Here is a 22,743-nt window from a genome sequence, read left to right as displayed (position 1 = left end):
ATCTATCTATCTATCTATCTATCTATCTATCTATCTATCTATCTATCTATCTATCTATCTATCCATATATATATATATACAGTATATATAGAGATAGATATAGATAGATAGATAGATATAGATATATATAGATATAGATATAGATATATATAAGTGGAGGGCTGTCTTTGCTTGTTTAAAGCATTATAGCGCACATAACCAGCATAGTAATCTTGGCTTTCATTGAAAACAGGGTCTTGATAAAATTACCTGATTTGTCACTGTTTAGTTTTGGTTTAGTTTTGGTACCACAAAGATATTAGTTTGCAAACAGACTGGTTCTCTGCTGGACTCTGAGATGCACCATGTCAGGAACCCCATAAAGGGAGAAAGTAGGAACCATTCAGATTCAGAGTCAGAAAACTTTATCTATGCTTGTGGTAGGCAATTAAGGGAGCAGAGAGCAGTACAGTGGGTTAAATAAGTTCCACAACAACACAACAACATACACTAAATATGCAGTGGTTACCCTGTAAAGAGTATAGCAGAAGTGGTAGTGCAAAAAAGATAAGTGGTATTGTCAATTCACTGCATTTCAACGCAACTTTTCAACCTATATTTGCTCCATGTGCAAAAAAGTGTAGGGTGACGAACCCTGCTTTTTAGCAGTGCTGCAATATAATAATAATAATAATAATAATAATAATGATAATACAAAAAAGAAGAAACAAAGACCCTTAACAGAGAAACAAAACAACAACAAAAATAGCAGTAGACAAATAAGGCATGTTACACTTCCCCACTTCCTGTTGCTAGTCGCCATTCCAGTTCATGCCACCTTCATCCGTGCAACATACTATTATTAAGGATTTGTTACCACTTAGTTAATGATTTACATGTCTTTGTTACAACTGATCCATGGACTACTGTATCTCCTTATTCTGAAATTCAGTAGTTTTTACATTTGTCTGCAGAAATAGTTTTTTGAACATACATATTCCATTTAGATTGTGTTTATTTTAACCTCATTTGACACAACCTAATGATCTTTTACTGATATGAATTGTTCTGAAGTCAACCAAATCCTTCAAGTGAGTTCTGTGTAGGAGTTTTTGTTTAAAAATCTTATTTCTCTTATTTACTCTTATCTCATCTCATTGAATTAGAGTATATTTCTTTGAATTCAACTATTATTTTAGGTGATATTAAATATAAAAAAGTAAGATGTTTTGGGTTAAATTTATTTGATGTTCTCATGGGAATGATTGTTCTAATTTCCTCATCTCCTCCCCTGCTTATGTTTCATTATGAATTTTTCATGCGATTCAGCCGCCCGCCCACTGCATCAAGTTTGTCCCTCGCCGCCATCCGTTTGTAGTCCAGAAAAAAAGCGACGCCTGAGAGCGACGCTTGCAGCTGATGTACCGCTGGCTCAAAAATGGAGAGCGACACCACTGTCCGTAGAATAAAACCATTCGGGACGCACAATTATGTCGCGCAAGATAACAACGAATCCCGGGACCGGTGCGGGGATAACGGCTACAGCGGTGACCCGAAGAGGAAGCCCGAAGTGAGCCTGTACTTGCTGCGGGAAGGGCTGGCAGCGTCCCTGGTCTCTGTGTTTATTTTGGTGCTGTGGGGACTTGTTCATTTGTCGTTACAGCAGCTAGTCATTGGAAAGCCGACCGGCGAGTTTAACGCAGAGAGAGCCAGGTGAGTTGTACCTCTTGCTAGCTGCGAGACTCACTTTGACTTGTGTATTTTAGCTAACGGGCGCCCAAGCTAACCTTTCCTCTAGTTTGGCGGTTGTAGACCCGCCTAGAAACCACTATCCCTCCCCTCCTCCTCTACCTGCAAGGTAACCTGCAGAGCGGACAGGTGTGTGGCAGGTAGAGGAGTTGCGCTCCGTTCCTAAAACAAGCCAAACTCCTCCACTCAGAACCTATCAGATCACAAACCATATCATATGCAAATATTTGTATTACTACCCAAATTTTATAGACTAGTGTTAAAAAACGATTTGTGTAACACATTTCATACAGTCTGAAGTGCCTCATGTAATCCCTGAATAGATTAAACAGGAAATAAGGCATAAAACATCATGGCATGATTTAAAGCGGTGCACATTAATCTTTTCAGTCACAAGTACAAACAAACTTGATATAACCTGCTGTAATATAAACAGATGTTACATCTATACATGGACAGGTTTACAACTGAAAAGATTCATCTGAAAATAGTGAATCTGCTCTTTCACAACATTAACAAACTGTGACTGATGACGAGGGTAACGTTCAGTTGGTGCTCTACTCAAATTAATAACAGTCCTATAAAGGCAGTGCTGTGATATTAGGCAACTGAGTTGCTGGGTGACACAAAATGTCAGGATGTAGAAAATCAAATATTAATTTAACAATAAAACTACTCATGCAAACATTTGCTTAAATTCAAATGGCCACTGTATGATTGAAGAACGTGTAAAAAAAAAAAAAAAAATCTATGAATGCTAAATACATTTGTAACAACCACTCAGTGCAACAGCTTTTATTAGTTTTCATTTCCTAAGAAAAGGAGTGACAGGGATTATGGTGCTGAATCAGAGGTCAGCAGGGCTGCAGTTGACCTGGTGAAAGTGTTAGCCGATAGGATTTACCATCATTTGGCTGGTTTCTGGATAAAGGAGTCAGGAGAGCTGTTTAGGGTTCTGAGCTTCTTTTGTCACAGTCATGGCAAGGCAAGGCAAGGCAAGGCAATTTTATTTGTAGAGCCCGTTTTCATAAACAGTTTGTCTCAAAGTGCTTCACATGGCATCATAACAACATCCTCTGCCCTCAGACCCTCACATTGACTGAGGAAAAACTCCATAGAAAACCCTTTTAACAGGGAAAAAAATCTGAGAAACCTCAGGGTGAGCAACAGAGGAGGGATCCCTCACCCAGGACGGACAGACGAGCAGTAGATGTTTCTACAGACAAGAAAACAGTTTACAATACAAAATGTGGGAAACACGGAAATGTTAATAACAGCTGAAGAAGGAAGCTTCTGGAAGGGGAGGCAGGGAGAGCAAGCCAGCTTGATGGGGGACTGGATGGCAGACTGGTTCATGGAAGGGGAGCGCAGGCCGGTGTAACAGTAGGGAATAAGGGGGGGGGGGGTGATGCAGGCGGCGGTTGGAGCTCTGGTGGATCTGTGGAAACACAGAGAGACTGCGAGACACCAAGGCCAAACTGCAAAGTGCAACAAGTAATGGTAATGACAGTTCAAAAAATGTGCGGGGAGGAGAGGAGGAGAGAGGAGAGGAGAGGAGGGAAGGGCTCCATGTAACCTGATGTGTCCCCCAGCAGTCTAAGCCTATAGCAGCATAGCTATCAATGGTTCAGAGCTACCTGAACCAGTCCGAACTGAAGGCTCTGTCATAAAGGAAAGTCTTAAGCCTGGACTTAAACGTAGTTAGAGTGTCTGCCTCTCTGACCCATGGAGAGAGCTGGTTCCATATTAGAGGAGCTCGGTAACTAAAGGCTCTACCTCCCAGTCTGTTTTTAGAGATACTGGGAATCACTAAAAGACCTGCATTCTGGGAGCGGAGTGCTATGGTGGAACAGTAGGGACTAATGAGCTCTTTCAAATAGGATGGGGCTTTATCATTGAGAGCCTTATAAGTCAGCAGAAGGATTTTGAAGTCGATTCTAGATCCTACAGGAAGCCAGTGGAGAGAAGCTAAAGTGGGAGAGATGTGTTCTCTCTTCTTAACTCCCGTCAAAACCCTCGCTGCAGCGTTCTGGACCAGCTGGAGACTCTTTAGAGAGTATTTAGGACATCCTGACAAGAGAGAGTTGCAGTCATGGCTTTTATAAATTGACAAATCAATACAACTTTGCTGCAGACAGAATCTGCTCGAAACTGAGTTTAAAAACTCCATGCAAACCAAAGAAATGTTGTCAGCAATATGAAGCAAACATGTTAGCTTAGCTTTAGCTCAGCTGCATCAGTTAGCAGCTTGCTACTAGCTTCGAGAGACATTAACTTTATGAGATGGTATATGTAGAATGTTTTAAGAAAGAGCGCTGACTTTACCATGATGACTGTAAACTACCAACCATCACCTGATAGCAAAAGCAAGCAAAAGAAATCATTAGTGGATTGTCAGAACATTTGGAGTAAGAGGAGAATGAAGAGGGAGAGGCCTATCATGGACTTGGAGGAAAAGACTGGCATGTCTGAAAAATGTTGTAAGTTGGGAAACCATGTGGAGAGAAATCCCAGGACTGTGAGCACACATGCAAAGATCACTGTTGATAACAACAACATCTCTCTCTATCTCCCGCCTCAACTCCCAACCCAGACGGCACTTGGAGCAGATCACCAGCGTGGGCCCTCGGCCGGTAGGCAGCCAGGAGAACGAGGTCCTGACAGTGGGTTACTTGTTGCAGCAGATCGAGAAGATCCGGGCGGAGACTGCTCAGGGCCCTCATCAGCTCACAGTGGATGTGCAGCGGCCCACTGGCTCTTTTTCCATTGACTTTCTCGGGGGCTTCACCAGCTTTTATGACCGTGTCACTAACATTGCTGTCAGGCTGGAGCCTAAAGGTGGGACGCAGCACCTCATGTTGGCCAACTGCCACTTTGACACAGTGGCCAACAGTCCAGGTAAAAAAAAACAAAAAAACACTTCTGCCTCGTTCGTAGTCTTAACTTGCACCACTGAAAATAGTAAGCTAGTCAGACTTTCTAGTATGGAAAGACTAGAGCGTATATTATTTAGTCTGTTATAGCTTTTGATTTGACGGATTGTGATGAAATCACAGCCTGTGTCTTCCCACTTCTGGTTTGGTTGTTGTGTGAATGAGATGAATTTAAGGCTTCAGGAAGTACTTCAAGCAGAAGTACTTGTTTTTTTTTTGTAGATCCATTAACATTTCTAACCACAAATGTGCTCAATCTTCTTCTCAGTCATGAGGATCACACGCAGTGGTTCCAGAAATAACAATCTCAAATATCACAAACATCCACATTGTTCCACAACAAGAAGCCGCTCAGAGGATCATATCTAGCCTGCACAGAAACGACTGTGTTTGTAGATGACAGGCAGCTCTTTGCTATATCTCGTCTTCATGTTTTACAGCTCCGTCTCAGAGATGATCCTGACTGCAGGCCTTGATTTCTCAGGTTCAGGTCTTTTAATCCCTCTCTCATAAACACATGACAAAATCTCACATAAATGACTAATAGGATAAAAACAAAAAACCCACATCATTTAATCAAAAACTTCAAAGGTCAGCTTCCCTAAGAGTTTTTACATCTAGCTCTTGTTATGCACATTTTTAATTTGCACATGTAAAAAACAAAAAAAACAAAAACCTGAGTGGAAACATCATCAATTAATTAAAAATTCTCTAAATATAAAAAAAAAAAGTTTACAGTTGTGGGAGGTAGTAAAATTGATGTAACTCTCCCTTTTTTTTCTAGAATGCATTATAGTACCAGTAGGTGAATTCAGTTGTAAAAATCCATTCATCCATTTTCTTCCGCTTATCTTGTAAAGGGTTGCGGGTGGCTGGAGCCTCTCCCAGTGGCTTTCGGGCGAGAGGCAGTTTCACCCTGGACAGGTCACCAGTCCATCACAGGACCAACACATAGAGACAGACAACCATTCACACTCACAGTCACACCTACGGTCAATTTAGAGTATCAATCAGCCTCGTCCCCTCTTGATGTCTTTGGACTGTGGGAGGAAGCTGGAGTACCAGAGAGAACCCACACAGGAACAGGGAGAACATGCAGACTCCACACAGAAAGATCCTGTGCTCCAGCCGGGGGTCGAACCTGGAACCTTCTTGCTGTGAGGCAACAGTGCACTGCACCACCATGCCACCCAGTTGTAAAAATATCATCTTAAAATGCAATATCGTGCATAAACATTTTCGTCTTTGGCTTGTAGTTTTTGTATAATCCAAACAAACAGCACTAAAAATATGACCTCCTTGGCATCTGTAACCACGGTCATTAATCAGCACCATAACTCAGGAAGCTATTTTTTAACAAATTTCCTTCGAAGTCTTCTCTACATATGTTTTTGACTCTGATTTGAACATGAATATAAACTCACGCTTGTTGGTATAGAAGTACAACCAGGAGGTGATATGTAAAATTTCCTTATGTTTTAATTCAGGAATGTTCCTCACCTCCCGAGAGCTGTTAGAGGTACACACACAGCTTCACCGGCAAAAGGAAACTGCTGAGGCGTGGACCAGGAAGATACACATACATTTTCATGCTCAGTGCTGCCTGCCAAAGTTTGATTTCTTGGAATTTGTTTTCCTTTAAAGAAAATGTGTGTTTCTGTGCAGGCTGGTGTTCTCTGCATGTGTATTGATGGTTTAAGGATAGATGCGTATAACCACTTCTGTTAGAACCTGTAATGTGCACAAGTTAACTCCTCAAGCCTGCACTTGTTCATGCAGTTGTCTGACCTCTTACTAGTGTTTTTGGGGACAGGGATTAATATGTTGCTCACATGAGAGGCGGTGACAGGAGCCACATTCAATCCAAAAAGCCGGAGCACATGATGTTGCTCTCTTAGGGTCTTTTTTCCCCCTTCTTTGGGTCAATTCTCAGCCAATTGTTCTATATCACATGCTCTTCTCTTTTATTTCACCCCTTTTTCCTTTCTTCTCTAGCCATCACACTAGCAGCAGGAGCTGGATCTTGACCAGGCATTCCTCACATGTTTGCACTCACAGCCTACTCCCTTCTTTCCCATGGCTTTGGGAATTTCTTGTATATCTGGGTGTCTAAAAGTTATCAGCAGGCTCATTAGCACATATTTCTTTTATTTCCCACCCAGCTTCAGGATGGTCGGATACACGTAACAACGTTCTGCATGTGCCAGAATTGACACAAACAAGCAGCTCCAGTTGTCTGCATTGTGCAGGTTTGTATTCAACACACTGCTCTCCTTGTCTTAGGCGCCAGTGACGATGCAGTGAGCTGTGCAGTAATGCTGGAAGTCCTCCATTCTCTCGCCAACCAGTCCACTCCTCTTCACCATGGAGTTATCTTCCTCTTTAATGGAGCTGAGGAAAATGTGCTGCAGGTAAAACAGATTGATGAGAACCATGTATCAGACCACTGACTACTACTGGCAAATAAGAGGGCAGGGACCCATGTTTATGTGTTGTTGTATGAACGGCTCTAGGCTGGCCACTGCATTCAATATTGTCTCAATATGATATAGTTTTGTGGATTTTTTTTTTGTCCTTATGGAGAATCATCACAGATCATTTCGCTGCCTAAATGAGTGCTGAAAAGGAGATGCTGAGTCAGAATTGTCACAAAATTAAACGTCTGAAATTCAGTTGAAAATTACAGTCAGACTTCTCATTACCATGAAGGACCAAGGTGATGAAGATCTGTACTCTGTGTCTCGACTTGCTTTGAAATGCACGATTTGATTGATGGTGGTAAATATGTTGTCTATTTACTGGTATGTTTTTCTTTAATTTTGTAATTCATTGTTTGTAAGGGGAATTTGAGTGTTATGAAAGTGGCCTTTAAATAATATGCGGGGGCGTCTAGAGCCGGGCCCTAAATGGTTCCTCTGACACAAAAATGGGATTAAAGATTGGTAAATTAAAGCACATGTTTTACTTCATATATTCTCATCTCCTCTCCTTTCCTCTCCTTTGCTTTCCTTCTCTCAGGCCAGTCATGGGTTCATTACTCAGCATCCGTGGGCCAAACAGGTGAGAGCCTTCATCAACCTGGAGGCTGCAGGTGTAGGGGGCAAGGAGGTGGTTTTCCAGACAGGTACGGTACTGGTTGTGAGGTGGTTTAGTTGTCTATGTGGCTCCTGTTTGATTCTAATGCAGCTATTCTATATGTTGCCACGTGTACATTAGCTGCCAGAGGCAGCTACCTAACACGTCTTTCCATTATGAAAAGAGATGATGCAAGACGACTGAGAATTACTGCCAAGTTGTGTATTAAACATTTGCAATATCTGTCCTCTGTTTCACTGCTATTATTTGGTTTGTGATAACAGTCTGATCACGAGGTGGCACTTACATTTATAGTCAAACATTATCTAATGCACTCACTTGGCTCAATTTACGTGAACATCATGTAAAACTTGTTTGAATGTCCACCTGCCTGAAACCACAAGCAGTTGATGGTGAAACTGCAGTGAACCAGGCTATCAAGCCCCAATGATTTCAACAGATGATTTCATCATCTCACTCTAAATGTAAGAAATGGCTTTGACTCTATGATCTCAGCAACTGTTCATGCCATCAACATCAAACTTGGTGTGAATATTGCTGGTGCTCTCAGGAAGTGCAGTGCCATGTTTGAGGGTCAGGGGTGTGAGATAAGGAAGCCAAAACTGGTGAGAACTCAGGGAGGCCCTTCATCAACAGGCACTGCACGAGTGTAACAAAGACTACTGTTCCATAAAAGACTTCAGCAGCAGCTTATCCTCCTGTTGCTCAAAGGTCCAGAGAACCCATGGCTGGTCCAGGCCTACGTCCAAGCAGCCAAGCACCCCTTTGCCTCTGTGGTCGGCCAGGAGGTCTTTCAGAGTGGCATCATTCCCTCTGACACCGACTTTCGCATCTACAGGGATTTTGGGAACATCCCAGGTAAGGTCCTGCAAGAGTACAGTAGAGAGTAAAATACTAATGATTATTTCTATTTTTAAGGTTTGATAGATTAAACACTTTGTGTGGAGGAAATATATGTATATAACTGGTTTGAGGAATTAGTATTTTACATTTTATTACAGGGTTGACATCGTCATAACAAACCCATTTAAGATGTGGAAAATGAAAAGACTGATTTCAAGGAAAGGAGCAGATCTTGGAAAAAGAGTAGAAACAGATTATTTTGGGAATGTCTTGGAAATTTGCTTCAGAAGTACCAGAGCATTAGAGTACATAGCATGTGGTACACATAAGATCAAATACAAGCAACAACAACAACAAATCCCATTTGGTTGAAATTGATTTACTTTAACACATATTAATCTTGTCATGAATTTAAGCGAAACATATTCAAATTTAAACTTTGACATGGATTTCTAGTTTAGCTGTTTAGGTGTAAACAGTTTTTTTTTAGGAAAGTGCATAATAAATATGCGCATAAACCAGTTTTAAGTCTGTTTGTCCTGCTGAGTAAAGGAGTCTCTAAGAAGGCTCGGCATTGCTCTCTGTTGTGTTTGACCTACATTGTGTCCAGTTGAATTTTAGCACATTTTAATTTGTGTTGTAGAACTGCAGAATTGTGTTAAAGTAAAATGAAGTTTCCAACTTAATTACTGGTATTTATGTTACTGCATTAATTTTAATCTATCATATGCATTGACAAAGAATATTTGAATTTTTTTTTTACATTTTTTACAGGCATTGATCTGGCTTTCATTGAGAACGGCTTCATCTACCACACCAAGTATGACACTGCTGACAGAATCCTTACTGACTCCATACAGAGAGCCGGTACGCACGTAACACATTCGTTCATGTGTGCTGGGAGCTGGTGGGTCTGTCTTGCACAGACAGCACAACACTGACATATTTCTGTCACAACCACATGCACTTGTGCTTCAGCCTCTATTCTCCGGTTTCATCCAGTTCAGCATTCTGCTAATCTCATTATTTCCTTGAGAACCAAAAGTTGCACATATGTCTATACTGTGAATACCAGCTACAGACTTTGCACTTGCCCTCATTTACCATGTTCACGCACTCAGGCTAAATTATATTTTGCTGTACTGAGCAATTCCAGTCAGTCAGCGCTGAAAATCTTAAAAAGTTCCCATCTTCCCTCCCTCAGCATCACCACTAACAGCTACTGGACATCTTCCTCTTCTGCATAGCAACTCACTGTGAACGGCATAAAATTATTAGAGAGAGAAAGTGAGATTTTTGTGCTGGAGTATTTTTAGTCTGTGTAGAAGGAGGCAGAACAAGGTGGAGAGTAGATGTAGCACAGGGAACGTGAGGGAGTATGTAGTTGCCGTTGGAGTTTAAAACACAGCAGCAGATCTGGCTGTTTAAAAGCTGTAACATCTCTAGGACAAAGGGAGGAAGGCTGGTTTTGCATTTATGTAGATTAACTTCAAAAAGAAAAAGCTTGTTTAGAACTATTAACACAGGATTCATTTTTAATGAGGGATTTGTTTGCTTCTGTATGTTAAACTTCAGAAAGGGAGGCTGTGACTAAATCTGAGTGATCTGAATAAGCAGAGAACTCTACATGAGCAAGAAGAAGTTGCGCTCTTGGTTGTTTACTCTTTGACAACACGGAGCCGACCAGGCGGAAGAACAATAGAGCTTTGTACCGTGTGTGCTTGTGTGCTTTTGTGTGTGCTGCTAGCTGTGCAGATATCCAGGCAGCAGCAGCACTTAAAAGAATCTGATCCCACAGGAACCAATGCAGCGATCGCTTACTGATCCAGATTTCTGAACATTGCATATGTAGACAACTCTGTTGGAATCTGGTATGCAACTGCTGCTAACTGTGACGGTCCATGAGGGACATAAATCAGACCTACACACGCACATGCCACAACATTGTAATCGTGAGTCAAACAGAGCTATCTGACATGTACTAATACACAAACCCAGGCTTTCTGTCTGCATGTCTCAAGAGTATTTTTATTAAGTGTGTGAAGGGGATTTATAGTGTGTGGTTGTTCACATGTGCTTTATGGCCGTTCATACAGCTTTATATGCAGTAAACTAGATGAATACACGACTGTCTATGATGTAACTGAAGACAGATATTGAAGTGCTCAGCAGTGCACAGTAGAATACTATATTTTGTCTCTTTGTGTCTTATTGGTTTAATCATTGATGTGCCGCTCATGTGCACAATGGTGTTATTGACAAAGAAATACAGTCTGGGTCATGAAGGGTCAGAGGTCACCCCACCAGTATACTAGTGTGTCCTCGCTGGTCAGGCGTGGGTGTGTTCTGTGTCAGCTCTCTAAAGGATCATCGGTAAAAAGGATACTACATTCACACTGAGACATGTCATTGTCAACCACTTCCTTCCTCTGAATATGGGGGTTGAAACACAAACGGTGGAAACCCTAAACCACAATAGCACAAAAAGACCTCTAGTTTGTCTGTTTCCTCTCATGGTATCCCAGCCAGTCCTGGTTATTAATCAGGTCTTTTTAATTCACGTTATTACATTTCAGCCTTTAATATCTTCACTTCCTCCTCCCTAGGGGATAACATCCTGGCCGTCCTAAAATACCTGGTCATGTCTGAGAAGTTGGCAGACTCATCCGAGTATCGCCATGGCAACATGGTATTTTTCGACCTGCTTGGGGTGGTTGTGGTGGCGTACCCGGCCCGTGTTGGGACCATCCTCAACTACATGGTTGCCACGGCCACCTTTCTCTATCTGGCTAAGAAAGCCTCCCTGCCAGGTAACGGAGGTAGGTCACTGTGGTTTCCTGTGGTAGTGTATTGCATTGTGTGTGTGTGTGTGTGTGTGTGTGTGTGTGTGTGTGTGTGTGTGTGTGTGTGTGTGTGTGTGTGTGCTGTTTTCCTCCTTGTGACTGTCATTTTTCAATCACATTTTTATGTAAATGGTAAATGGACTCAATTTTATACAGCGCTTTTCTACCATAGCGGAACTCAAAGTGCTTTACAGTGTCGTCTCATTCACCCATTCACACACACACTCACACACTGATGGTGGAGGCAACCATGCAAGGCACCAACCTACTTATCAGGAGCAATTACGGGTTCAGTATCTTGCTCAAGGACACTTCGACATGGTCACCAGGGTCGAGGATCGAACCAGCAACCCTTCGGTTGCCACACAGCCACTGTACCCCTGAGCCATGCCACCCCATGTAATGAAAGTCTGATCCTGACTGGTGGCCAGGTCCAAATGTTCAGCTCACATCAGTTTTCTTGTGAAGGTCTTCATTCCTTTGCGTTTCTCTCTCTATCTCTGTCTCTCTCTCTTTGTCTCTGTCTCTGTCTCTCTCTCTCTCTCTCTCTCTCTCTCTCTCTCTCTCTCTCTCTCTCTCTCTCTCTCTCTCTCAGGTGGGCGCTACGTCCGAGACCTGGCCTTTGCTACAGGTGTCGCTGTGCTGAGCTGGTTCATCACCCTGCTGTCGGTGCTGATCGTAGCTCTGCTCGTTACACTTCTGGGCCATTCTATGTTCTGGTACACCCACTTCTACACCTCCATAAGTCTTTATGGAGCTGCCGCCGCTGGGAAGATGATCCTTGTGCATACGCTGGCCAAGAACCTTTACTACGGGGTGAGTGAAGAGTCGTCGTAAATCCACCGCAGTGCCCCACATTGTATGGATGACTAGCACTTCCTCAGCGTGCAGGTTCCACGTAAATTATTGAGCTGTAAATCTCTGTTGAACTTGAATTTTTGTTGCCGTTGTTAGCCGAGTAGAGAACAGGTGTAGGTGAGCATCCATCATGTAGCAGAAATGTAACCCTCTCTGTCATTTAGTCAGCATTTAGTACGTCCTTCAGAATAGAAATGGAGTAAAAGTAAAAGTTGGAATGATGGTGTCAGTCCAAGTACAGATCCAGATTTAAGGGATCTCCGATTGATGGGCAGCCAATGTTGGCTCTAAATAATTAGATCAGTTTTCTCTACAAGGGCCAACCGAATGACACAACTGGTAAGATTGTATATCATTCTCAGGAATACTAACTGTACTAACTCTAAGCTTCTCTTATATATGAACTGAACTTGGGCAAGAGAGAGGGAGAGAAAGAGAACACCTGAATCTGTGTGTAGCAGATATGTGCAGATGTATATCAGAACAGAACTCAGAAAATGTGGATCAGTGCATCTCTTGTTCAGAATGTCAATGGACTCTTCATCTTGTCTCTAATTGGACATTCCAGAGGATGACAATTTCCATCCAGTCTTTAGGTGATAATGTTGTAAAAGAAAATATTTGCGCAAGCAGAGAAGTAAAGATGTAAGGGAGATGTCTGGAAAAGACCTCCAAAGGTTGGACAGTGACTATCAGGCAAACCACATCACTGTTCAACAAACCTTTATGAGTTGATAATGCGTGTAACCACGAGACTGGGCGGAGCCAGATGTGACTTGAAGCAGAAAGAATGTTGACCAGCTCGACTCAGATTAATATCTTCAACCAACCAAACTTCTGCTTCATGGAAGAAAAAAAAAAGGAGAGCCATTTACTCTCAACGGAGTGTAGACGGTTTGTGATTGAATGAGTCATAACCGCTTCCCTCATTCCTCCTGAGCGTGTTGTTGGGGGTGAAGAGGAGGTCACATTATTTCCCTGTGCCAAGTGTCTCATGACGACTCGCTCATCTCGCAGTTAGTGGAGATGGAAGAGTATCTTCCTTCACAGCGATTACAGATAAGCAGCAGCCCTGTGTGTGTGTGTGTGTGTGTGTGTGTGTGTGTGTGTGTGTTTTTATAGATAGGCTTGCACTTGCATGCTCACACTGATGCACCAAATCATTATTGGCTGCAGAGAAGAAACTGACCCTTCTTGTTGTGTTGAACAGGAACATTTTTCTCTGCCACTTGAATTTGAGAAAATATCAATTACATAAACGTCCACACGTGAACGTTTACAAATGAAAATAAGACTTATGTGCGTAACAGCTTTTGTCAGAAGCAGCAAGAATGAAGATTTGTAAACTTGAATAAAAATTAAAAATAAAACCCATATTTGTGCGGATTTGTTTTTCCTTTATTTGCATCAGCCAGTGTAGATAATGTAATAAAAGGGAGAGAAATTAGAAAGACTTGGCCTCATTCATGAAATGTTCTTGCACATAAATGTGTGTGTGTGTGTGTGTGTGTGTGTGTGTGTGTGTGTGTGTGTGTGTCTGCAAGGAACCTAAAGGACATAGTGTGAACAATACTCTGCCTTGTGTACTTGTTGGATGTTGTGCATGGTTATCGAGTATTGCAGTGAGCGCCTCACTCAGTCTAATGCGATGCCTAGAAAAACAGGTCACTGATATTTTTTGTTTTTTTTCCAGGTTGTCCTTTAGGTTTCAAGATGAGTTTTAGTGAGAATTTCCTCTTTTAGGAGGTTTTTGGAAAGTCCAGAGTTTTATCATAGAGTCTTTGTTCCTGTATTTTACATAGTTGATGGTTTATATTTGCTGTTGTATTGGAAAACTTTTTTTTTGATAATCATCTGTGTGAGTGGTAGATGTGTAATCATGCAGTGTGATTTGTGACATCACAACTTCTTTGTAACCAACCATAGTTTATGGACACGAGTACAGTAGAAACCACGAGGGCAGACTGTACTTTTCCTTGGAAGTGTGAAGTTTTTTTATCCAGCAGATAAACTTTTGAAAAAAGGTTGTTTGATTTTCAATTTATATGTCAATCCATCCATCCATTTTCTACCACTTATTCCTGTTAACGGTCATGGGGGGGGCTGGAGTCTATCCCAGCAGCCTTCGGGCGAGAGGCAGGGTTCACTCTGGACGGGTTCACCCTGGACAGGTCACCAGTCCATCACAGGACCAACACACATAGACAGACAACCATTCACACTCACAGTCACACCTACGGTCAATTTAGAGTATCAATCAGCCTCGTCCCCTCTTGATGTCTTTGGACTGTGGGAGGAAGCTGGAGTACCAGAGAGAACCCACACAGGAACAGGGAGAACATGGAGACTCCACACAGAAAGATCCTGTGCTGGAGCCGGGGCTCGAACCCAGAACTTTCTTGCTGTGAGGTGACAGTGCTGACCACTGCACCACTGTGCCACCCTCAATTTATATCGTTAAAAAAAAAATTAAAATTAGCACAACTTAAATTTAAAAATTAAAGAAAAAACATTATTTTTGGAGGATCTGTCTACAAACTAGAATGTGAAAAATGTATTGATTCTCATTAAATCAATGATAGAAAAAAGAAAAAAATTTGCTCAGAAGAGTCACAAAATTAAATATTCCTGCATTTTCCCATCTTTCTGTGTGTGTGTGTGTGTGTGTGTGTGTGTGTGTGTGTGTGTGTGTGTGTGTGTGTGTGTGTGTGTGTGTTTTCATTGTAGGGTGTTCGTCTGGTGGAGCTGGGTGATCTCTACTTTGATGTTAGCTTGCTGTTGTGGTGCTGCAGCCTGGTGTGGTTGACCCAGCGGGGGCTGTGCTCCGCCTACGTGCCCATGCTCATGGTGGCCTTCCCCCTGGCCACCAGACTGCTGCTAGCGAAGGAGTTTAAACACAGAGGTAAATGTAACCACTGATCAGTATTAATCATGATTAATATTTGATGTCTTCATAGTGATTATTAAATAACTTAGCCAGAGGAGACCTGATTCAGGAGGTTGGTGAGAATATCTTGATGGCTGTGTTCGTTTTTGGGGCACACAAACACACACACAAAAACACACACTTAAACTCCCAGGATAACCGAGACAATTTTGGAATGAGAAACACAAAAAAGAATTTAACAGCAATAATTGTTGCAGCTGCTGAGCTTTGACCTTCATTCACCCCCATTACTTCTGCGTATCAATACAGTAGAAGTCAGAAGCTGGATGATTCCAGGATGGTTCAGTTTCAGTGACAAGCTGCCATCTTTCTGTTTCACTGCAGGAGCATCTTTGAAGTACAGCGTTCTCTATCTGTTTGGCCTGGCGCTGCCGTACGTCCACTTCATGTTCTTAATATGGGTGGTGTTTGAGACTTTCACACCTATCATGGGACGCAGCGGCACAGAGATCCCCCCGGAAGTTGTACTGGCCTCCTTAGTCACACTGGCAACCATTTTTCTCTCCTCTTTTTTTGTGAGTACAGCAACTCTGGATTTTATTTTTCTGGGTTTTATTTTGCAGCAGAATTGCGTAACATCATCAAGCTTATAGCAACAATATTTACTTTTAAATTCAATCTTATTCCTGCTCCAGTGACCTTGCGTTTTGTTTCGCTCTCAGCTTCATTTCATCTACTTGGTACGGAGCACGAAGTGGATTTTGGCAGGTCTGGCCTCCGTCTTTCTGGTCATGTTGCTGTTGGTGTCCTGTAGCGTCTTCTTCCCATATTCAGGCAGTCCAGACACCCCACGGCCAAAACGAGTCTTCCTGCAGGTTCAGTTTTGTTTTCTTGTGTTTCTATCGGCTCCAGCTGACCCTCCTGCGGTGCTGCTGCTCTTGTTTGAGTCCAGAATTAAATGCAGCATCTTTTGTAGTATGTGTTTGTATGTAAGACACACAACTCCTCAAATATTCATGTGGTTGGGCATCTATCTGCATGTGTCGCAGAGAACCAAATTATTGCGCGCTGTGTTTTTCTGAAGTTTTTGTCCCCCCCCCCCCCCCGCAGCACACGACTCGAACGTTCCACAACCTCCAGGGCCAGGTGGAGAGTCGAGACTCGGGTCTTTGGATCAACAGTTTTGACTACACGGGCATACAGCACATCACGCCACACATCCCAGAGATCAACGACAGCGTGCGCACCCGCTGCCGTGATGACCGTCCCTTCTGCGGTTACCCCTGGTTCCTCCCAGTCAAGTTCCTCAGCAAGTCAGTGTCGCAGCTCTGCGTTCATGAGTGTCACCTCATGTACCTCAACAATAGAGACATATTTGATCCTCTACATGTGTTGGTAGGAAGAACTGGTACCTTCCTGCTCCAGAAGTGTCTCCCAGCTCTCCAGTGGAGTTCAGCTTGCTGTCCAAAGAGGAGACCAGCTGGGGAACCATCAAGATGACCTTCAGCGTCAAAGGTCAGGACAGGAACACTTTCGGGGATCAAACTGAAACAGATTTCCTTTTGAGACAAAGCAGGAAGAGATATATGTTTAAAAAAACCAAAACTGAGGTACATTAGATTGACTCACATTGTTATTTTTGATGGATGGACTTTGATGTAAACAGCTGACATTTTTTGCAGTTGCTGAACTCTGTGCTGGAATAATCAAAATAACATGATTTGGATCTAAAAATGAGAAAATTTGGTTGAAAATTAACAGAGTTTTACTTTAAAATTATTTAAAAAAAAGCTTAAGTTCCATCTCTGTAAGTATTACACATGTAATTTTATGAATATTTTTTTATCAAGCCATGTATGATTATATCCCATTTACCTGTGACTTTGTGGTGTTGTGTTGGCGTGCAGGCCCCAGCCACATGTCCCTGTATCTGATGCCTCACCGAGGAGCCAGCCTCTCCACCTGGTCCCTGGGGGACGGGACACCTCAGTTTGACTTGAGCGGAGAATATTTTGTCTTCTATTCCCACGGCCTCGATGCTCCCACGTGGACATTCTGGTTTGAAATACAGGTGCCGTCTCAGCGTTTCAGTTCCCTGCTGTGTTTTGTGTTGTGAATTATTTAAACCGCTGTCTGTTAAAAGTACCTGGGCTTCTCACCTCAGCTCACGATGGAAGAAGTGTTCACAGTATGTTTAACAGTCCTTTTCAGTGTAAAAATATACTTTGAGTAAAATGCGGATTGCTTTAGTTTTCTCCTAAAGGCTCCTGTGGCACATTAATCAGCCTCAAATCCACATTTTTGGACTTAATCTACCATTCTGCTCATTCCTGACATTTTGGGATTGATGTAAAACATCACCTCAATCAGATGTTTGCAGCTCATAAGATCTGGCCAAAAAAAGCTTCAAAGAATGTGCTAAAAAAAAGGAGTCTTGCGTAACTTATGAAAACAAAAACATGTGTGCTAAAAGCTAAAATTCTGAGGACTTGGAAGAATATCTAACTGATGTGCTAACATGTTTGTTCCCATGCATCAGCCTCCCAGAGACCCGGACCCATCAGGGCCTGAGGGAATGATCTCCGTTGCCATATCCTCTCACTATTTCTTCGATAAAGACCAGAGGACTGCTCAACTGGAGGAAATCCTGCACAGGTTTCCCTCTTGGGCTTTTCCTTCATCTTGGGTCAGCACCTACGACATGTACCGATACTGAGTATGGCACAAAAGCTGACAGAGCAACGCTGAAGGCTGCAGGGGGTTCCGAGGCAGACCGAAGAGATTTCAAGGACTGAGAACTGGCCCTGCTGCCTTTCCACTCCGAAAACAAACACGCACAAACACACACACACACACACACACACACACACACACACACACACACACACACACACACACACACACACACACACACTCTCACTTGCAGCCTGCCTGAGAGAGAGAAAACCCCCCTCCCCCCGCTGTCACTGTGTCAGTAGTAGCTAACCAAGCAGGAAGACAGGCTGTGACGTGTCGGAGGTAAGCTAACACACTTCCAGACTGACTAACACGCCTCACCGCTCACTCCCAGGTTAGTGAAAAGAAGGGGTCACGTTATTTTCTACTCAATCTTGTGGTGCCTTTAATTTAGTCACTCCATCTCACTCCTCCTCCTCCTCCTCCTGGCTTTGTCCCTCACTGACTTCCTCTGAGGGTCTTCCTCTCTCATGCTAACATGCTTCCTGAAGGGTGCCTCCCTGGTTCTCTCTTCATCAGCAAACCACTGGAGTCCGGGGAGATGTACCTCTGGCTTCTCGTGCAAAGATATCACCATCGCCACGATCTGTGCTGCAGCTCTAGTGACTGTAACTGGAAACTTTGACACTTTGAAAGTACCCCCTCCCCAAACAGCCTTCCTGATATAAAACCAGAAGTTTTCAAAGTGTGTGTGTGTGTGTGTGTGTGTGTGTGTGTGTGTGTGTGTGTGTGTGTGTGTGTGGGTGTGGGTGTGTGGGTGTGTGGGTGTGAGTGTGACAGAGGTGATTCTGATCCAGAAATGAAATAAAATATTAAAGTAATTAGAAATAATGTATTTTAGGCAAAATTATTCCAAAAAATAATGAAGATTGGGCTGTGCTACTGCCATCTGAGGGGGGAGGTTATTGCTCCTTTATTTGAGGGTCTGCAGTGGAACTACTAATAACAAGCTTATTAATGAATTGTGAGATTCATCATTGTTTCCATGCAGAATGCCTTTAACTTGTCACAACCTGCACGTAGATGGCAAAAAACTTGTGCCTGAGGAAAATCAAAATGTCGAGGCGTCCTCTTTTTAAAGGAATCCGTTTTTCCTTGTAAAATGTGAAGATTATGCACAGAAGTCCTTTTCTGAGGTCTTAGCGTTTGTCCTGATGTGTCCTGATAGACTTAGACTTTTGTTGTGACGTTGTAATGGTCTTTTTGAGGCTTGAGGGTAAAAACTTGCAGGGGGATAATGATTCCCCGATGCTGGCAGGGGGACCAGCGTTGACACTCCACATTCATCGATGACATCATGGTCATTAATTCTGCCTTGTGTGTTGATGGTCTATGTTTGCTGTAACAGGAGTTGTGCTTGTTGGTCTGTGCTGAGAGTCGTCGCCAGTAGCACCAATCAGTCTTGTCATGGAAGAAAATAATCCCAGTATCTAAATCCAAATGTTGAAGATTAAAATCCAGTTCTAAGTTTCCAGAGTGCAGAATAATGATCAAAATACTAGAAATATGATAATAGCCAAATATTAATACCCAGTGTAAAAGAAACCTTTGTGCAAATCCTTAATTCCCAAGAGAGCAGTGATTTTATTGATAATGAAATGTCAAAATGAGGAAAAATGGATGTAATTCCAATGAATTCATTGCTTTTGGTTGCCAACTAAACTTTCAAGAATAATCTTAATTTAGAGGAGAAAATGTAACACCGGCAGATTATAAATATTTCAGTCATGACAAGAATGAAGGAATATTTACTGCATTTGTCTTAAGCCTCTACATCCCAGACTACATAGCAAAATGTCAGAACAGTGTCTGTCTGTCCGTCTCATGAGGGAATTTCTTAAAACTTGGCACAAACTATAGACTGTATAAAAGAAATGGACAAATCCTCCCCATGTGAAAAGTGAAGCCAGTGCAGAGGTGGACCTTTGACCTGCATTCTCTCTTATGGCCTGCAGGGGGCAATTCCACGGTAAAATCTCTGAGAAAGTTCATCCTACTTCAACTTGTATTTGTTAGCACAGTAAACACGTCCAGGTTGAATCATTTAACTCAGTCGCTAGTTTCAAGACTTCGTCAATACAGCATGAAGTTCATTTTGTACACTAGAGTCTATTAGGGGCGTGGCTAGCATGAGATTGATGAGTCACACAGCAGGCCACAATAGCTCCACCCTTTCCCAAATATAGTCACTTCCTGTTGTAGAAAAAAATTAAGATGGCAGCCACTAGAATGACAAAATTGTGTCACCACACACACATGCACACACACCAAGGTCCTGGTGGCGAAATGCACTCATTTTATACAGTCTATGGCCCAAACATTCAGGTCAAAGGTCACAGCTGAAAGTATCGCTGAGCATGACTTTGGTTTTTAGTCAATTCTGATTTCCTCCATAATTCTTCCACAGTTCTGATGTTTTAGAAAATACTTGTCATCAACACACTCTTGGGAAGTAGCAGTACTAGAAAATGTGTGTGTGTGTGTGTGTGTGTGTGTGTGTGTGTATGTGGGGGGGGTTAGCTTAGCCTGCTAATGCTGCTTGTCCAGCTATTTAATGAATGTATGAATTGATGCTGCTGGAGACGGCTGACAGTGTTTGGGTGTGTGTGTGCGATGCTAAGTTTTCAATATTCAACATTAATATTGTTATTTCACTCATCTCATGTGGAACTGCATCTTCACAGTCACGACACGGTTGCCGTGACCAGTTGTACGTGTCATCATCACCACTACTTCCGCCATCTTCAGCTATTCAATCGAAGATACTTTTGTTCTCACTAACATTGTTTGAGATTTAGACTCTTTATAGCTACCAGAGTTTGACTCACATTCAGGAGATTCATGTTTGTCGCTGTTCTGTTGACACAGTGGAGATTTATTTCTACTGCCTCTGTAGCAGGTGATGCTCGGAAGAGGCTCACAACAGGGCCACCTGGTGGCTTGGATGACCCTAAACACACCTCACTGTTACAGTACTCACTGTTTTAAACATCAACTCCGCCCATACTACTCTAAGCCGAGGTAATTTTTACTTTTAAAGGTGTTGATCACATTGAATCAGTTTATTCCATGTATATTTTAATTTGAGTGGAAAAAAACCTCTAAAACTAATAAGCACTTGGACAGAAAATGAGTGATTTTTTCCCCCCACTCAAATGCTGAATATCAGGACAGACGATTGTATTTGAGTGGAAAGAACACTGTAAAACTTGGACAGGACTCCAAAGTAAATTGTACGGATGATCAATTTTTGGATTTAGCAGTCATTGACTCATATGGGACAAGAAGTAATGTTGGAAGTCTGTGGTCATCCAGCTCACTGGGTGGCGGCGTCACCTTGTCACGAGGGTTATAGACACCCAGCCTCCTGGTTTGCAGACGCATTTTGGATGTAAACATTTAAAACATCTTGACTCTGTCTCTACGTCTCCAACGCTGAGATCTGCTGGGAGATGATTTGCACTGGAAAGAAACTGTCTATTTTTTTTCATCTGTTTATGTTATATGTTCAGCTTCAAAACAAACAAACAAACACACACACACACACACACAAAACATGAAACGCTCACACGATGGAGGCCTTAAAGTTTCGCTTCCAAAGACACAAAAATGTTTACTGTTGTGGTCACAAGTATCTCAGTGGTCTTACAAAGTGCTGCACTGCAGAGAACGTTCACCTCCATTGCAGCCTTCAGTAGCACCCTGCTGTGCTCTCCTTTATGCACGAGACGCAACACAAACGTTTAGAATCAAGTTGGTGCTGATGATTGTTCTTGATCAAAGATGTCCGGCCTGCACGTAGCTTCAAAATAAACAACAACAACAAAAAGACGTTTGCTGATTCAAGCAAGTTGGAATAGAAGATATAGTGAACGTAGACATGCTGGTCACCACTTTGATTTGCATATCACATATTAATAAAGAAAACTGGCAGGTAAAAACATCGGTATGACACCAAGAAAAGAGACTTGTTGAGATTTCAACCGGCATTTTATTAGTTTTATAATCTAGTGGTCGTTGATCAATTAGCTGATGGTTGAATCAGACGTGAAAGGAACTCAAATCTGAACTCGACTGTTTTCTGTTCTGTTTATTGCGAACGGGGAAAAAGAAGAAAAAAAACAAATTTGAAAATGTTTGTCTTCAGCTGTTAAAAGCACCTGAAGATGTCTGTAGGCGTCCGTGATTGAAGATCCGTTTGAAATCAGCTTTATTCTTCATGTGAGAAGCTTCTATGGGAGGAAAAAAAAGCTTTATTAACAAATGCACATGAATATTTTTCTAACAAATCTGTACAGGAGTGTCAGTTCCATCCGAAGTTTTCTCTGGTCGACTTCAGCTTTTCAGTTTTGGTTTTTTTTTTTCCCACCCAGAAGACGAGAGAAAGAGGAAGTTTGCCTCAAAGGTGTGTTTTTGTCTTCACCGCAGTTACAAAGATTCCATCTGAACCCAAACGTCATGTTTTTGTTGCCTTAATTTGACTGTGGCTCAAGCAAAAGGAAGCTGAAAAAGAAAAAAAACAAAACAAATAAATTGCAGCTAGAAAGCACATCCACCCCCCACCCTAAACTGGCGTGAATGTTATCCAACGCGATTTTTTTTTTTAACTGAATTCAACAGTTTTGTTCTTAGTTAGCTCTAACGAGGAAATCGGATTCGTCACGAAAAATATCTGGAATGATTAAACTTTCAATTGATGGTGTCACATGATGGTTGCCAGGCAGGATCAACGACAGATATCGTTTGACTTATTAATGCGGGAAGGAAAAAAAAAAGAAAGGCTTTTCGATTCTTCATTGTTTTTCCTTATCACTCGCCA

The 22,743-nt window shown here is 42.3% G+C and overlaps 1 protein-coding gene across 2 annotated transcripts; it reads left to right on the top strand.

Annotated features, from left to right (window-relative positions):
- Positions 1 to 1,364: 1,364 nt before the first annotated feature.
- Positions 1,365 to 21,476, top strand: ermp1 (endoplasmic reticulum metallopeptidase 1). Of its 2 annotated transcripts, none has more exons than XM_086186530.1 (15): positions 1,365 to 1,692; positions 4,322 to 4,626; positions 6,945 to 7,072; positions 7,680 to 7,785; positions 8,469 to 8,615; positions 9,375 to 9,467; positions 11,207 to 11,410; positions 12,039 to 12,259; positions 15,029 to 15,203; positions 15,573 to 15,763; positions 15,911 to 16,063; positions 16,299 to 16,501; positions 16,588 to 16,703; positions 17,096 to 17,259; positions 17,728 to 21,476. In XM_086186530.1, the coding sequence occupies exons 1-15, from the start codon at positions 1,418 to 1,420 to the stop codon at positions 17,902 to 17,904; spliced, it is 2,658 nt and encodes an 885-aa protein (XP_086042656.1). In that variant the 5' UTR covers positions 1,365 to 1,417; the 3' UTR covers positions 17,905 to 21,476. The 2 variants fall into 2 exon arrangements, with proteins under 2 accessions (XP_086042656.1, XP_086042655.1); XM_086186529.1 differs by having other exon boundaries at positions 11,207 to 11,419.
- Positions 21,477 to 22,743: the final 1,267 nt, after the last annotated feature.

This window comes from Aulostomus chinensis, chromosome 19, assembly GCF_037954235.1.
Source record: "Aulostomus chinensis isolate RoL2024-O1b breed Wild chromosome 19, RoL_Achi_v1.0, whole genome shotgun sequence".
Classification (NCBI taxonomy): Eukaryota; Metazoa; Chordata; class Actinopteri; order Syngnathiformes; family Aulostomidae; genus Aulostomus; species Aulostomus chinensis.
This window is presented reverse-complemented; position numbering and strand designations above follow the sequence as displayed.